Genomic DNA, 18,747 nt, shown 5'->3' with positions numbered 1-18,747 from the left:
CAAGTTGAGTCATGCAGGACAAGATAAATGGTAGTAGAAATGGTAGCAGTATTTTGATGCCTAAGAGAAGTATTTGATTTAAATATATATGCCCTAGTTTTCCTGTTTGTGGCAAACTAACAGTCTCAGTTATTTAAGTGTATCAGTGATCTCAGTCTATCAAAGAACTGTAGGAAAGAAATAGATCCCAATGACTATTTGGTTCGTATGTCTATTCAGGCAGACTTTCTGCTACACAGATATCGTTTCTAACAAATATCACAAATTATTCTTCAAAGAAAGAGATTCTCTTCAGTTCTTGGTTAATCCATCTCAATTAAGAATAACCTCAACATTCAGAAAAACTTTGTTATATTCTTATTTCTTTCTTGAATTTTAATTAAATTTTAACTTTTTTTCTCTGGAGTATCTGATTTGGGATATAAAAACAGTTGAAACAGCTCCTTTTCATCACATTTGGTACTCATGATACAGCAGATTCTTGAAAATTGTTTCTCTTTTTAGCCTTCTGTTCTCTAGTCTGCTTTTTTGCTATGCAATATATAAGAACTTATTTCTGCAGAGTGCTCATGAAGAACCCATTTCTCCCCAGACACTGTGATACGTGATGATCATGTATACTTGAAGTCAGGACCATTACTGAAGAACATTTATTGACACAGTGAACAAAAGAAGCCGAATGCTTCTTGGGCCAAAGTTTCTCTAAAATTCTTCCATGTCTGAATAGGGAGCTGTTGGTATAAACCAGGCAAAATTTTTCTTGAAACTGTTTATTCCAAAGAGTACATCAAAATGACAAATAGAAACAATTTATATAGGCCACAGGATTCAGACTTCTGCATCATACCACCTATTTATTACAACTGCAAAACTGTTTTGCACCTGGACTCACACTTAGGGTTGTCATATTCTTAGCCTAAAGGTAGTTCCATCAGAATATTTGTAGTGATTTCCTTCTTTCACTACATTTTGTTGGAATGTATTTCTGTATTATGTCTCCTTATTTTATTTTTTCCATACAGTCCTGATGATAAGGAAATATCTGAAATTTCAACAATATCAACATTACTGGATTAATCTCCCCCAACTTTTTTAAAATAGTAAAACTTTATCAAGTGGCATAATATTATTATAAACTTGTTTTTTTTTCATTAAATTTTTTATTTGAGTGTAGTTGACACACAGTGTTACATTAGTTTCAGGTGTACAACATGATTCGATTTCTTTATACGTTATGCTCCATGACCACCACAAGCGTGGCTACTATCTGTCACCATACCATACTATTACAATATAATTGATTATATTCCTCATGCTATGCTTTTTATTCCTGTGACTTATTCATTCTGTGACTGGGACCCTGGATCTCCCACTCCTCTTCATTCATTTGCCCAATCCCCAACCTCTTCCCTCTGGCAACCATCAGTTTGTTCTCTATGTTTACAGTATGATTCTGCTTTTTGATAAACCTGTTCTTCATAAGTTTATTCTGGTTTACAAGCTTCTACTCTTCAGTGGGGATTGCCATTAATTAGTGTCTCTTATGTGTACACAACGTGCATTGCAGACCGGTTTTGGGCACTTGAAGTTCCCAACTTTGAAAAGCTTCTGTATTAAAATGGAGAGCCAAATCCTAAACTGGTCATGAAGTAAACCTTCACTATTCCCAATGTTCTGATGAAAACAACAGTATAAACTCTAACAACACAACATACATATGGCATGAGGAGCTTCCCTCTAAGAAGGGAAGCGGACAAAACTGAACAAAGATAAAATAATTCATTTCCCATGTCTTCCTAGTCACAAAGCTCCTTTTTCAGTAAATTTTGTTTCAATTTCTTGGGTTGTTATTTCTTAATGAGAAAGGGACCCAGTTGCATTAAATAGAGTTGGGTGTTCAATAATTCGGTGTGCTTTTCTGTACCTGCTGTATTAGTCCTTTCTAGCACTGCTGGATGTTAGGTCAGGAACATGGAAAGCCATTAAAGGAAATACTTTGCTTTACTTTAGCACACTCAGGATTTTCCTACATAAATGCCATTTCTTAGTGTTTTCTTCCCTTTGGTCAGAAAGTTTTTCAGGTGTCTTTAGGTTTACATAACCATTTTGTGTGTGTAGAGGCATGGAGGATTAGGGGAAGTTAGCAGTCTGGGTCAAAGCCTGAGTGACTCTGTAGATGATACTGTACTTTAAAAAGATGTACTTTAGGGGATCCCTGGGTGGTGCAGCGGTTTGGCGCCTGCCTTTGGCCCAGGGCGCGATCCTGGAGACCCCGGATCGAATCCCACGTCGGGCTCCCGGTGCATGGAGCCTGCTTCTCCCTCTGCCTATGTCTCTGCCTCTCTCTCTCTCTCTCTCTCTGTGTGACTATCATAAATAAATAAAAAAAAATTTTTAAAAATTCCTTTAAAAAAAAAAAGATGTACTTTATTGGGAAGACAAGAACAGCCCAAGTCATGACTTTATAGTGAAAAGCAGAGGATATGAGTCTCAAAAGAGCAGGAGTGTTTTTAGAAGTGATGCTGACAGGGAGTAAGAGTTTTAAGGGTAAGCTGGAGGCAGATGAGAATAAACTGTGAAGTAAAAACATAAACATCTTGGGTAAACTTTCTAAGCTGGAAATAGAAAACCAGAGAGTTTCTTCCCCTAAGCAGATTTCAGGCGTCTTTTCATACACTGATGTTGACTTTCTTCTTTTTCCACGTGAAATACATAGAGGAGTATAAGTATATAGAGGTGACAGATTATAATGATGAAAAGTACAGCACAGAGCTGTGGTTCTCAAGCTGTTGCTCCTGGACCAGTGGCATCAGCATCACCTGGGAACTTGTTAGGAATACAAATTCTCAGGCCCTATTCCAGACCTACTGAATTGCAATTTTGTGGGGGTAAGGCCACTAATTTGTGCTTTGACAGAAGTTCTCCAGGTGAATCTAATGGATATCAGTGTTTGAGAACCACAGATACAGTGATTGAAAGCATGATAGTTGGAGCCAGATGACTGCATTTCTTGGGGCAAGTCATTTTTTGTTTGTTTCCCATTTGTAAAATGGTAACAGTACCAAACACAGTGTGGTAAGGAAGACTAAAAGCTAACTTGTGTCCAAATCCTTAGGACAAAGCCTGGCTATTGCAAGTGGTATCTAAATGTTTAAGTGATAATGATGATGATATGAATATTAATAAAAATAATATTCTTCATAGGTGTTATTTTCATTGTTATCTGTAGGCTACATTTTGCAATTTATAATAAGGCTTCATGTTTAGCGGGAGATCATTCCTAATGTCTTAGAGTTATTTTCCATAGCTTCAGGCAGTATTTCTCAGCATGTGCTCTGCAGACCATTTGCAACAAAATCACCTGTAGTGCTTATTAAAATGCAGATTCTCAAGTTCTACCCAGACACACAGTGATATTCCGAATTCTCTAGTTATACTTCTACACCCAGAAATTTCAAAACTACTGCTCTTAGATAACAAAGACTATGACCTTCATTTTGTAAACGTGCACGTGAGGCACGGGGATAGCATATGCTTAGGGAAATCCAGAATCTCAGTAGGACCAGGAATAAGAGCTGGATTTCTGATGTCGTGTCATATCAACCCACTATGTTATCCCTTTGTAGTCTTATTTGCTTTATCAGGAATTTGGTTGTGCCCTTTGTTTACTAAGATCCATCATTATTTAATCTAAAAATAACATTTATCTTGTAAATCTAGAACTATTAAGAACGATGAGTTCTTGGAAAATACAGCTGGACTATTATTACCTGTTACTTAGCTGTAACTGTTCCAGTTGCGATGTATCTAATACATCACTATTATGGCACAGATGAAGGAGAAGGGCTCAGAGAGGTTGAGGAAATTGTCAAAAATCATGTGACTGGATGATGGCAGAACCAAGAGTAGATTCTGGTCTCTCAACTGCCAAGGTCCTTTCACCATATCCCACTGTCCTATTTTTTTTTGCTGATTAAAATCATTTAAAGCAGCACTTAAATTTTAAAAATAACCCTACCTATCCTGCTCACATAAAATCTGGTCTCAGCAGGTTTTGACCTCTTTTAATTTTTTTCTTAAAGATATGCAAGCATCACACACACACACAAAAGATATGCAGACATCACATCTTTTATGATATTGATAGTCATATGACAACTAATAACTCATGGCTCCATTGCATCCTGCTTTTTCACCAGTGCATATTTCACCATTCTCAGGCAATTAGATTGGCTTATCAGGCTGTGATGAAAAAGCTTTGGGCCTTTTTGCAGAGGGATGATGGGTCTTGTATGCATTTTTCTATTACAGTCAAGATCCTCCATGGTATCAATATGTATTTAGACAACTTCATTCTTAATTTTGAGGCCACAGAGGGGTATTTATCTATATGTGCAAATTATGTTCACTTAATTGGTGGCAGGGGCAGTGGAAATGTGGTTGCTTTTCATGCCAGAATCACTTGATTATTTTAAAAAAATGATTTTCTTTTTGTCTCAATTGTTTGTACTTGTTATATTATATATGAACTTCAGGTTATTGAAGTTCTTTTCTTCCAGTCTTCTTTCTTGTTAAGAATGGAATATTTGTAGTCTTAGTGTGCTCTTATATTACTCCCTCTACCGAGAGTTTCTTCCATTTTACTTTTTTTTTTTAATTTTATTTATTTATGATAGTCACACAGAGAGAGATGAGAGAGAGGCAGAGACACAGGCAGAGGGAGAAGCAGGCTCCATGCACCGGGAGCCCGACGTGGGATTCGATCCCGGGTCTCCAGGATCACACCCTGGGCCAAAGGCAGGCACCAAATCGCTGCGCCACCCAGGGATCCCTCTTCCATTTTACTTTTAGCTAGTTCACTACTATCTGCTACCTAGTTAACTGCTCTTCATGCTTGAGGTCTCAGCTCAATTGTTACCTTCTCATAGAGGTTTTTATTTTATTGTCTCTATATAAGCAGCTCCCTGTCCCCCAAGTTTTTTTTTTATCACTTTAAGCACTTATTTCTTCGTGGCACTTACCACTATGTGTGCGTTTTTTAGTTTGTTTGCTTTTTTATTATCTCTTTCAACGCACTTGATCATTGGGTCCATGTATCTATTGTTCAGAAGGTGTGTTTATTTTGTGCCAGTAGCAAGCCTAATGCTTGATACATAGTAGAGGTTCAATCAACATTTGTAAATGAAGGCTATGTCTTTGTGAGTTGGTGTGGAATTTTGTAATTTGTTTAGAGACGTTTGAGTATGTGTTAAATCTTGGTTTCTTATAAAAGCCTATTTTGGATTATTTCCTTCATTGATGGACACTGACATTGACAAGGGGTTGTCTACTACTCAGTTACCTTGACTCCAGACCTATTAAATGGACTAGGCCTCCTAGAGCATTGGACCATGGTGCCTTATCTTGTGTGTATCTAGGCTTTCTAGAACATTCAAGACCACAATGCACTATCTTCTTGAGGTTGCATTCTATGGTAGCCTCTGGTCACTGGTGGCTATTGAGCAATAGAAATATGGCTAGTATGAAACGCCATCTGCTGTGAGTGTAAAACATACATTGGATTTTGAATATTCAGCATAAAAATGTAAAATATCTTACTAATAATTGTTATATTGTCTACTTATTGAAATAATATTTTGGATATACTGGGTTAAATAAAATATATTATTAAAATTAATTTGACTTTTTCTTTTTTAACTTTTTAAATGTGCTACTAGAACATTTAAGACTATATATATGAATCACATTTGTGGCTCACATATTTCTATTTTTGGCAGTGCTATTCTAAACCCAACTAGTCTACCTTAGTTATTTGGCAGTATAGACCAAAGGTGAGCCACTGAAGGGAATGCTAAAATTGCAGAAGCCTCTCATAGTGTGCTCTTTTCTTGATAGATATTAGCTAACGGAGGGCTGGAACCTCGGGAGAGTGGCTTCAGTACCATTTCAGTACTACTTCAGTGTTAAGTCATGAAGCCTGGGTACAATTTGTGTACTAAGACACAGAAAGTTTAAATGTCTTGCCAGCGATCATAAATCTTGCTTAGAAGAATGCTGGTATGAGAACCCAAATCTTTTAATTATGCTCAGTAGTTGAATTACTTATAGAGGAATCTACTAATAAAATTACATCTTCTTTTTTAAAATGCCATACTGGACAATTTTAAAGAACTGTTAATAAATTATGTATGTTCTCTGTCAATTAATGAGGAAATTACATTTCAGTCCTTAGCTGGTTATATAGATGGAAGATCATATTGTATACTCTGATAAATTAAACAAACAGAAACTCTTTCTGTTATTATTGCCACATATGCTATAGTAGAGCATTAAACTGGGATGACATTTATTTAGCAAAGGAGCATACACTGCAAAGCAAAATTTAAACAAAAAGGCGGATATGAACATGAAATCTACTTGTAAATAAGTATAAATCTAGTAACTATTCTTTGCATAGGTATAAAAACTCACTTGGAGACCATGTGCTGTATTTTGGAAAACTCATTACCATATCCCATTCCAAAAGTCCTTGTCATTGACATATCAGGCAAACGTTTCTTCTTAGGTAAAGATATGGATTTTTGAATAAGTAGCTTCATCATCATGATCTTCTGGTTCATTAATTTAGTAAATATTTAGTGAGAACATGCTCTGTACCAGACAAGTCTGTGTGTTCTAGGTGCTAAAGATACTACCGTGACCAATACAGACAACCTTTTACTTACATTTCAGTGCTCAGGTATTTTCTCAATAGGGATAATGAAATGAGATGGTAAAGTAAATCTAAGCAGTGCTATTTCGTAATGCCACCAGTGACATTTTTGTTGGTTGGGAACTAAAGTGAATTTGGAGTTATCTATTTGTATCTTTCCAGAGGTGCCTATGGATAGAAGGCACCTTAAAGTTTCAAATAAAACAATTAGACTCTGTCAAGGGATTTCCCAATAATTGGGAGAGGAGGTTCTTGGCATATTATTCAGCTTATTATTATCATACATATTATTATGCTGTATCCCTTGTTTCTTCTGCTTGGATATCCCAACCTATAGTTAAAACTGGATGTCTTAGTTCTTAAATCCATTAATTCTAGAAACTCCTAGTCAGAATGACTTCCCTCTTCACTCAACACAGACTCACTCATTTTTTAAAAGAGATTTTATTTATTTATTCACGAGAGACACACAGAGAGAGGCAGAGACATAGGCAGAGGGAGAGTCAGACTCCCTGCGGGGAGCCTGATGTGGGACTTGGTCCCAGGACCCCGGGATCATGACCTGAACCAAAGACAGACACTCAACCACGGAGCCACCCAGGTGCTCAAGACTCACTCATTCTCATTCTCTCACTTCTGAGTCCTACCCCTTGCATATGTCTCTCCCTTCCACATATTCACTTGTATACACTTTCACAGGTTCTCCTTCATCCTGGACCCCTTTCAGGCAGAGGTTCCTTAAACATAGCATATTTTCCCCTTGAAGCTCAGCCGGTAGATGTCTCCATTACTCCCTCATAGCTAAGACCTTGGCAAGTAGGTTTTAATCATTTCTTTAACCGACAATAAGGAGGAGGATTTGATAATTTGCCTAAAATGAGCAGATGCTCGGGAGGACACGTCCCCATCCTACGTCCCTCCTCTTCGATTTAAGTCAGAAATGAAAACCCCTTTCTCCCTCTTTTCCAGGCAAAAGAAAAGGCTGATATAACTAAGCATGCAAGACGCCAACACCCTCCTCCTCCTCAGTACGTCCAAGTTTCCTTTGCTCTGAGCCACAAACGCTCTGCTTCTCCCTTCGCTCTCGCCCACCTCACCCCCGCCCCCGCAGGTTTCCGAGTCATCAGGGAACGCGAGTGGGTGAAAGGACTCGGTGCTGCTGCATCCCGAGCCGCCGCCTCCTCCTGCGCCTCCTCCGTGCCGCCTCGGGTTCAGCACTGGACAGCTCCCGCCCCAGCCCAACAAATGGCAGTCGGCTGATTGACAGAGGAGCCGACCAAACAGGGAACCAGACGGCTTGAAGCCGCCCGCCCTTCATGGGTTTGGTTGCGGCCAAGCTGCCTCTTTAAACCGGCTTTCCTCCCGAGAAGGGGGAGACAGGAGTGTGGTTTGTGGCCAAACCTGAGGACTCCGGTTAACCAGTTGCCTGGTCCTATAAACTCCAGAAAGACAATCGTCTTCAAAGACACCTTCGCTCTTTGGGACCGAGTCGTGCGCTCGCCGTGGGGATCCGTGTGCGCGCACTCGGCGCCTCCCCGCGGAGCAGCGAGGAGGAGCCAGAGCCGGGAGGCGGGAACGACCTGCCACGGGTGAGATGATGGAGCGGCGTCTTTGGCGGCCGCGGCGGCAGCAGCAGCAGCAGCAGCAGCAGCAGCTCTCGAACACACCTCAATGAGAGCGACGGTGGAAGCTGCTGAGCAGGAAGACGTAAGCAGGCTAACTGTAGCCGCCGGCTGCGAGAGGGGATGTAACCTGTTCGGCTCAAGGCTGTGAGGTGCGTAATCCCGAGCCGACCCATTATGGAGCGGGTGCAGCCAGCGTTGCCACAGGTGATTTGATTTCCTGTGACGGTAGCTTAGCCAGCCGGGCCAATTCCGAAACATTCTTATTTTAAAGTCCTTTTCGACTGGGTGCCGCCATCTGGAGAAGGGGACGACTCCGAGTAAAAAGTCTTACTGTTGATAAATTGGCGACCAAATTTTACAAAGTGTCTCCCGTTACCTCCTCTCGTCTCTGCGAAGCAGATGGGAGCCATGGCTTATCCCTTACTCTTCTGCCTCCTGCTCGCTCATCTGGGTTTGGGAACTGTTAGCACCAGCCGCGACCCTCCGGGACGGCTGGATTCCCCTCGAGAGAGAAGCCTGAGGCTGAAGCAGCACGCCCAGCAGCCCGCGCGAGCCGCTGCCTCGGACCCCTCGGCTCCCTGGAGCCGCTCCACCGACGGCACCATCTTGGCGCAGAAACTCGCCGAGGAGGTGCCCATGGACGTGGCCTCTTACCTCTACACCGGGGACTCCCACCAGCTGAAGCGAGCCAACTGCTCCGGCCGCTACGAGTTGGCGGGCCTGCCGGGGAAGTCGTCGGCCCTGGCCAGCTCCCACCCCTCCTTGCACGGGGCGCTGGACACGCTGACACACGCCACTAACTTCCTCAACATGATGCTGCAGAGCAATAAGTCGCGGGAGCAGAACTTGCAGGACGACCTGGAGTGGTACCAGGCACTGGTGCGGAGTCTGCTGGAGGGCGAGCCCAGCATTTCCCGGGCAGCCATCACCTTCAGCACCGAGTCGCTGTCCGCGCCCGCCCCGCAGGTTTTCCTCCAGGCCACCCGCGAGGAGAGTCGCATCCTGCTCCAGGACCTGTCCTCCTCGGCACACCACCTGGCCAACGCCACGCTGGAGACCGAGTGGTTCCACGGCCTGCGGCGCAAGTGGCGGACCCACTTACACCGCCGCGGCTCTAACCAGGGGCCCCGGAGCCTGGGCCATAGCTGGCGGCGCCGGGACGGGCTTGGCGGGGACAAGAGCCATGTCAAGTGGTCCCCGCCTTATTTGGAGTGCGAGAACGGGAGTTACAAGCCTGGGTGGCTGGTCACTCTCTCCGCAGCTTTCTACGGGTTGCAGCCTAACCTGGTCCCCGAATTCAGGTAGGGAGTGGAAAAAAAGGCAAAAGCGAAGCCTTCCTTCCGGTTTCGCGTTGGGGAAGGAACACTTGGCTGTGACACTTAACGCTTCTCACCCTCTCAGCCGATCGCAGGCTGAGGGCCGTGTTTGGCGGGCGCCTGTGCTTAGGGACAAGAAGCGCCCTACGTTTGTTAGCTCAGTGAAGGCTTCTCTCGGACCAGTTTCCCTGCAAGGGGCAAGAGATTGGGGAGCATTTGACAGAGTTGAGAGACATCTCTGATGCCCTATGCTTCTTTTCAACCCTCAGGAGAGCAGGGAGGGGGAGTTCCCCCTCTGGGGGTGATCTGAGGGCAGCTGGAGAGCTCCGGGTGTGCCCACCAGGCACAGAGTGGCCAGCATTGGGTGAGAGAGAAAAGGGAACAGGAGGAAGACAGAATTCCCCATTTCTGCCACTTAGGGGTAGCCTGCACCTGCTTCCTATTTGTGTAGTTTTAGATACCAGCCTGCTGTTAGTTACTGGAGGGGGTAGGATTAAAACCATGCATCCCCTCTGCAGTCCTATCCCCTGAGCGGTGAGTCAGTCTCAGCAGCATAGCTGCCTCCAGGATCCAGACTTTGCAGTTTGGGCAGTGTGCTTCTGCTACCCATCTCCCTCATCCCCCAGTCCTCTTTTCTTCCCCTCTTCCTCCTCTTCTCTGTGTCAGGCATACCTGAGTGTCTTCCAGTCCTTCATCTACTCACACACTTTATAAATGAACCTGATTGAGTTATCTTAGGGAAGAAGGGATTAGTTCTGATTGAATTCACTCAGGGAGCTTGTTGGAAATTTAATCACAGTTCTTCTGTATTTCCTGTCTAAAAGTACAGCATTTGTGGGGAGATGAGCATTTGCAAATTAGCAGCGGTAACTTCTGCCCTGGGAAATGCCTTACCTTTTTGGTGAAGAACTTTTAAGAAAATAGCACTTAAGAGTGGATGTGAGGAAGGAACAGAAACACAAGAGTAGAAACTCCTAAAGCCTGGGAGAGGGCCACAGATTGACTGGGATCCTCTCAATTTCCATGATGGGAGGCTCTGGCAGCAAGTCTTGGGGGTTGAGGTGTGCATCTGTACTTTTTAGGAACTTAGGCAAACGTAAGAAACCTGTGTGTGTGTGTGTGTGTGTGTGTGTGTGTGTTAATGCTCTGTTTGGCACAAGGACAGGGTGCCAAGCTGGTGAAAGATAACAGGCTGAGTACTGGGTGGGCAAAAGGGGAAATCAGAAAGCTGGTTTGTCTTAGCAGTGTCATTTACATCTGCATGACCCTCCAATAAGTTGCTTAACCTCTCTGGGCCTCAGCTACTTATTATCTACCAAGTGAGGGATTTGAACTAGATGATCTCCAGGGAGCCATCTAGTTATAAAATTCTGTACCTTTTAATGCCAGCAACACTTGAGAAGGCAGATAAAAAAAACAACCCCCTTCTTTGATTCTGTGTGACTATATTAAATGTGTGTATGTATGTATGCATGTATGTGTATGCGTGCGTGTGCATGTATTTCTATCTCTTTTAAAGACCTTGTCTTAAACCAGAGTAACTCTTTCCTGCTTTCAGGGTAATCAATCTCATTTCCTCCTGATTTCTGCAGGATCCTATTAGTAAGAGCTGAGCCCAGCTTTGAGTCTTTGCCATATTGTTTGCTCAGGAGAAGAAAGATCGGCAGATGCCATTCACTGCGAGCAAATTGTTTGTGGCCTTCAGATAAGTCTTTTTAGGGAGACCCAGTTCCCAGGATCAATCTATCATCTGTTATCTGTCTGTCTGCATCTCTCTCTCTCTCTCTTTACATATCCATAACATTTACATTCTGTCAGATTCTGTGGTAACCACTTTGCATGCAATATCTTGCTTAATTTTCACAACTCTATGAGTTAGGTTTTATTAGTTTCCCTATTTTACAGAAAAGGAACCTGAAGCAGGGAGAGGTTAAGCTTTTTTCCTGAGATCCCATAGCAGGTGAGTAGTAGAGCCAGAATTGGAGCCCATTTCATACTTTTAACCGCTATGCTAAACTCTGTCTTATGAAGGTGTTCTAAGAATGCTGCAGAGAGTATTGCTGCTGCATAAAAATATATGTATTTTCCAGGGTCAGATGTGGGACTAAGGAGGAGAAGCATTCATTTCAGAATAATTTCTCTTAAGGCTAAGAAAACATGAGTCACCTAAATACACTCAGTGCCTTCTGCCACCCAGGATGAAAGGCCAAGAACACAAAGGATCTGAGGTTGCAAGGGCTCACACGCCCCCTACCTGTTTTTTTGGACTACATACAGAAAGTAGTTTGTTTCCTCTGGCTGAGTTTCTTTAAGTGCTCTCGTAGTCATCAATGGTGTTCTTTCGCCAAGGCATGAAGCCAGGCCATTTAGTGTTTGGCTCTCTGCAAAGCTGGTTCCTCCTGGCAGTATGTATGGAGAACAGAATAACTGCACTCCTGTGAGTGCCTTTGCCCATGTCTTGTGCCTCTCAAATGCTGTATTGAGGATTTGCACAGATGTTAATTATAGGAACTAGAAGAAAACTTAAAGAGAGCAGATGGTTCCTCCTATTGTTTAATAGATAAAGAGAACTAAAAAGGTGAAGTTACTTGTCCAAAAATCACAAATCAATTTTATAGTACTGGAAGAAGTGGGATCCAGGCCTTCTATCTCTGGTTCACACTATGCTTAATATGTATAGAGCTAAATCATATTTCTGCGTCTCTCTTAACCTTTGCATACAATGCATCCTGGGGAACAGAGTTTACCCTTCATCACCTTTTAGGACAAAAAAATCAGCTCATAGAACCGGCTGCTGAATTAAAAAATATATACATTGTTTCTTACACACATATCAGATAATATTTAAAAGGGTCTTTCTTGTCTCTTCACACTCATATAACGCAATCCTTTCTGTTGTTGTTAGTGGTGGTGTTTTATGATCTAAGATATACATTCTAAAATTCTATTCTATAGGTGAATAATACTATACAGGCATGGTACAGGGAAAACCTCAAATAAATTTTTGGGAAACCATAATTAAGAGTCCTATACATGAGGCAGCCCTGGTGGCTCAGCGGTTTAGTGCCACCTTCAGTCCAGGGCGTGATCCTGGAGACCTGGGATCGAGTCCCATGTCAGGCTCCCTGCACGGAGCCTGCTTCTCCCTCTGCCTCTCTCTGTATCTCTCATGAATAAATAAATAAAATCTTTAAAAAAAAAAGAATTCTATACATTATTTTAAATGTATTTTGAACCTCCATAATATCTGCAAAAAGCCTTATCTATAATGAAAAATCCATTGATAATACTTTTCTTATGGAAGAGAAAAAGGAGGAAAAATTTTGTAGTTAAAATTTTCATTTAAGATCAGTTAGTAAAAAAAAAAAAAAAAAGATCAGTTAGTATTTTCTCAGGTCTTGCTTATAAGATTCAAGCATTTAAGTTATATTTCATTTTTAGATAATGTATATCCCAAATATGAAATTTAAAAGTAATGTGAGAACATGGCTAACCATCTTTTTATGTTAATGTTTATCACTATCAAATACCTCTCAGAGTAAATTTTATTCCCTTCTGTTTCAGAATAACAGAAGTATCTTAAATTTCAAAGCCTAGTTTAAGACTCACATTGGGAAGAGGCGAGCCTGGGTGGCTCCGTCTGTTGAGTCTCTCCACTCTTGATTTCAGCTCAGGTCATGATCCCAGGGTCTTGACATCGAACCTTGTGTTGGGCTCCATGCTCAGCAAGGAGTCTGATTGAGATTCTCTCTCCCCCTCTGCCCTTCCCCTTAAATAAATAAATATATCTTTTTTTTTAAGGCTCACATAGGAAGGTAAATATTTATTATTCATTTCTTTATTTCTTACCCCCACCCCAAATGGCATTAGCTGTTCTAATAATGTCTAATGACCCAAATGTCTCCTGGGTCTTTTGTTATATAGTATAAACATTTTAGTTCTCATCTTCCAACTCAGCAAAAGAGAGAGTAATAATTTAAGTTATACCCTCAGTTGTTTATATTTATTACATTAGATTTGTGATGTCCTTGTAAAGTCAAATCCTTGGTTTTGCATAGTAATTTTTCTTTGTGGAACTTAAAGTGATATGGAGTTGGATCCCATTCTGCTGAAATCATAGATATCTCATTGGTGGTAGTTGGTACTATTCAATGCTTAGGATGGATATAAGATACTTATGCGTTGAATTTAAATTAAGGTAAAGGAACCTTTGGGAACTAATTATTTTTTGACAAGCCAAAAGGGACTTAGGAATTCATTTGGCTTCTTTCATCTTCCGAACTTGCAATGGAGGAAACAGACCCAAAGGGCTAAAGGAACTTGCTAGAATGGCACAGCTCTTTTGTGGCAGCTTAGAATTAGTGGAAACCAATATATTTTGAGCACCTACTAGATGTCAGATACTTCATATACACCACTGCATCTAATTCTTTGTAATCTACCATAGTGACAACTTCAGAAAAGTTAAGTAGCTTGCCTAAGGTACATAGCTAGTATGTTAGGCAGCAAAAATAAAATTTAGATCTATCTAGCTGTGAAGCTTAGGTAGGTCTTTCTACGCTGCTTTCTATGCTGCTATTTCTTGATTACCAACTTTGTTTTCACCTTGTTATTAAAAAATACAACACAGCAATGATTTGAAATAATATATTTGGTCCAAGTAAGTCATATACACTTATTATTTTTAGGCCAATCATACAACCAAGTATGTTGTGTAGTAGGAAGAATATTAGACTTGACAGAACTTTGCCTCAAGTTCCAGTTTTGTCTCTGACTGGCTGTATTACCTGTCTGGAAGTCAGCTTCTGCAGAATTAATATGTGAGAATGGACTTGATGCTATCTAAATACCTTTCTAACCCTTTGTTCTATACATTCTTGATTGGTCTATTCAAATTGTCAACAAGTAGGCTTTGGAAATAGGGTGGATACACACAAGTGCAGTAGCTTGTGGAAATAGTATTGTTGGGAAAGTAACACACAGAGAAAGAGGAAACCATGTGGATGTCAGACCTGGTGTTGGTAAAAAACAGCAATAGGGCTATGAAGGAAAGATCAAATGGTGTGGAAACCCCTTCTTAGAACCTAACAGAAGAAATATCGAAGTCACTGATTCGCTGACTCTTGAGGGGTCACTTCATTCTCAGCATACTGCACCTGTACACCTCCACCAATAATTCTGCTACAGATATCTGATTTCCACAGAAGAGGGCACTTCACTTAAAGTATAAGGGAAATGACCATCTTGATCCAAGCTAAACATATCCTACGTCTCTCTTGTGGGTAATGATAGTGGTGGAGAGGTTGTCTATAGAAACAGCACAGAGATGCTTACCTAGGTTATTGAGCAAAGAGTTTTTAGATCAACCTCTGTTACTGAGGTTTTTGTCTCAGTTATCTCATCTGTAAGCTGTGAATAGTAAAGTACATCTCCTTTGGGATTCTTTAATGACTAAATGAAGAATTGTGATCACACAGGAAGTTTAGTAAGTATTTTGTATTGTAGCTTCCGGCTTCCCAAATACACTCCTCAGACATAAACTTTCTTAGTTTAGCTGAACTAAAGTCACGTGATTAGTAGTCATTTATAATTTATATGATGGTTTTGTTTCATCCTTAATTATTGTGAAGTCTTGTAAAGACAGTGGATCAGGGTGGAAACATGGGTCTTGGAGAAAGAAGATGTTGTCACCAGCCTGGACCACATCTTTGACTCATGGTATCACCATGGACAGTGGTTGCCTTTCTAGTCCTCAGTTTCCCTATCTGTAAATTGAGGGGGTTGGTCTAGGTGACCTGTAGGGTTCCTTATAACCCTAAAAGCCTATGATTATGTACCTAATTAAACCTTTTACTTTAACTTTTGGACTTTGATTATAATGCTGAAAACAGTTAATATATTTTCACTTAAATGGTGATCATGTTCATGTATGTTCAATGTATGTTATCATAGTCATTTATTCACAGAATAGAGAAAACCTCCTTGATACAGACTAAGTATATATGCTAGTGGAATTGAGACCACTATTTCTTTTCTTTTTATTGTCTTTTTTCTTTCTTTTCTTTTTCTTTCTTTCTTTTTCTCTTTCTTTCTTTTCTTCCTTTTTCTTTTTTTTTTCTTTGAATGCCACTTAAAAATAAGAATAAGCATGATCTGATATTCTAGATCTTGAAAGATCCCCTGGTTTTACTTAAAGGCAACATGAAGCTATTTTGCAGATTTCTAAATCAGGTGCATCAGTATACTCATGTAACTTCCCTCAAGATAACCAATGTTTAGGCATTTTGAAGCTCCTTACCTCTTAATGACAACCCATTTTCAGTTTATTTCTGTAGTTGGCTAATTTTAAAATTTCAAAAAGGCCTATTTATTGTGGTGCAGCAGTGGCACAGCATTACTTGCCATTTTGTAGAATATACATTTGAAAGCAGAAATGAGATTTCTGAGATTGCTAAATAAATAACAAAAGTATATGCCTGCCCTCTGGAGAGGGAACTGATGCCCTCGCTAGACTGGTTTTATGTCTTCAAATGCTAGATAAGTCAAATTTTACTTTTAATTGCAGAAAGACAGCAGTTTGTTGTTCACTGTTCAGGGTTTTATGGCTACCCTTTTCCAATATGCATTATGTTTTATGATTATATTGTAACATAACAGGATGCCAAGAAGTATGTTGTTGTTAGTTTGCATTTGGTTGGTACCAAAACATTAGGGCCTTGTTTATTTTCTCTCTTCAGATCTGGATTGGTATTTACAGGGTTATTTTAGCCGAATTACTAAAATAGTACATTGGGATTTTAATAACTTTGGAAGCTTAATGGCTGCTATTCACAAATAGGCCACACACTGATACTGGGGCTATGCTTGGAGAGTTTGCAGCCAATGGTGTTATTAAGCTCTTGTCCACAGCTTTGGCATATGCACTAGGGAGGGGGGAGCTCTTTCTGTTGGTCTTTTACCCTTATTTGCTTTTTAGCTTTTAGTAAAAAAAAAAAAACAACACAAAAAAAACCCATTTCTCTGTGTAAATTTCTATTTTCTCTGGGCATTTACTCATCCAACAAATCTTTTTTTCTTTAGGAAAAAAAACTATAAAAATTATTTAGGTGGATAGGTTGTTCTATGAAATACTTCTTCAGTGAATTGTCTTTCTCAGGTTCCCTCCTATCTTATTCTACAATGCCAAGCTTAGTATAGGAGCTATGATGAACTTTCTTTTTTTGTATTTAAGGATATTGTAGTGTCTCAAAGCAATTACAATTATGTCTCAAAGCAAATATGTCTAGTTTCGTTATCTTCGTTATAGGTAGAATTTATAGAAAACACAGAATTAGCTTAAGTGGTCTGACCCCAAGATCATTTTTCCCAAACAAAAATCCTATTACCTACCTTTCTGTCATAGAAGGCAGTCTCTCTATTATGTGGTTAACTATTAATTCTAATTAATTGAATCCAGTTAATTTTTATCCATTATAATATTTGTTGTAGCATCCCCCTAGTTAAAAACTATAACCACAACAAGACAATGTGGAATTTTTAAAAAATAATTCTGTCCAGTTAGCAAAGTACCCAGTGCACCTAGAACTTAAAAGGAAACTTAGAGTTACATAAGATTTTGGTTTATTTCCTTAACCTGGTTTTCTTACTATTTATGTGTTTTGTCCCATGGGTATGCCTTTTTACATTATTATGGAAGAACTTTCATAGTAAAAGGTGAAAGATTTATTCAGTGATCCAAAGAGAAACCAGAGTACGGAAAAACTTTTATAGAATAATTTGACACATGGCTTTTATCTGAGAAAGAGGAAAGATGATATAGTATAGAATAATGTATTTTATCAATTCTGAGATGCATTTCCCATTTTGATGTCTTTTAACTTGAGATCTGTCTTATGATTGAGAGCATGTCATTTTCAATTAGCATACATTTTCTTTTAATGGCACACAATATAATGTATCTTTCGATTAATGGTATCTTATATTTGATGAATTATAATATTAGGAAATGAGAAAATAAATTCCAAGATATCTCCAACTATACAGTTCTATTATCATCTTTAAGTTATCAAGATGCAGCAAAATGTACATATATGGAAACACAAAATCTAGACATCACTGGTACATATAAATTAGATTGCTATTTGCCTTCATAATTTGTTTAAAAAAGGCAAGCTATCCTAAAACATGGAGCTACAATTTCTTTTTTTTAAGATTTTATTTTTTTAAAGAATTTATTTATTTATTTATTTATTTATTTATTTATTTATTTATTTATTTATGAGAGACACATAGAGACATAGGCAGAGGGAGAAGGGGCTTCCTGCTGGGAACTTGATATGGGACTCAATCCCAGGTCTCCGAGATCATGACCTGAGCCAAAGGCAGATGTTCAACCACTGAGCAACCCAGATTCCCCTAAGATTTTATTTCTAAGGAATCTCTCTACCTAATGTGGGACTCAAACTCACAACCTAGAGATCAAGAGTTGCATGCTTTACCCGCTGTGCCAGCCAGGTGCTCCCACATTTCTTTCAATTTGTGTGAAATATACAAAATATTGGGCCAGTAGTTGTAGAAACTTTTGTTTTCAGATTAGGTCTGGTAAGGATTATCAAAATCTTTCCCACACTATCTGGTGAAGAATTTCACTCACTCTGTGGGAAAATGCCGAAGATAATGAGAATAAAAGACCACTTATAGACCAAAAACAGGAAGAAATATATCTTTCTTTTCTAAAGGGCTTAGAGGTTTCAGGGTGGAAATAAAAACTTCATGGTGTAGTCATGTAATTAGTTTTGGTTAAAGAGATTCAAATGGAATTGTGGAAGTGAATGTTTTTCCTTTTTTTTCTAGTCAGCTGCCTGAGTGAAGTTGGACTTTCCCTTACTTGATAGGTCAGACCACTGCATAGAGCAGGGTTTCTTCACCTAGGCTTTATTGACATTTCATTCCAGTCTTGTTTGTTTTTAGATGTTTAGCAGCACTTCCGGCTGCCTCCTATGATGCTTGTAGCAACCTCCTTGCCCACTATGATAATAAAAAATGTCTACAAACATTGCCAAATATCTTCTTGAGGGCAAAACTGCCTATGGTT

The 18,747-nt window shown here is 40.0% G+C and overlaps 1 protein-coding gene across 1 annotated transcript in view; it reads left to right on the top strand.

The window, feature by feature from the left end:
* The first annotated feature begins 7,969 nt into the window (after positions 1–7,969).
* Positions 7,970–18,747, top strand: part of GPR158 (G protein-coupled receptor 158) — a 408,845-nt gene continuing 398,067 nt past the window's right edge. The window contains exon 1 of the mRNA XM_077896758.1: positions 7,970–9,638. Within this exon, the coding sequence (XP_077752884.1) occupies positions 8,737–9,638 (902 nt within the window). The 5' untranslated portion in view covers positions 7,970–8,736. The remainder of the gene's footprint in view (positions 9,639–18,747) is intronic.

The sequence above is a fragment of the Canis aureus genome, chromosome 5 (genome assembly GCF_053574225.1).
Source record: "Canis aureus isolate CA01 chromosome 5, VMU_Caureus_v.1.0, whole genome shotgun sequence".
NCBI lineage: Eukaryota > Metazoa > Chordata > Mammalia > Carnivora > Canidae > Canis > Canis aureus.
The sequence above is the reverse complement of the archived record's forward strand: the minus strand, read 5'-3'. Positions and strand labels throughout refer to the sequence as shown.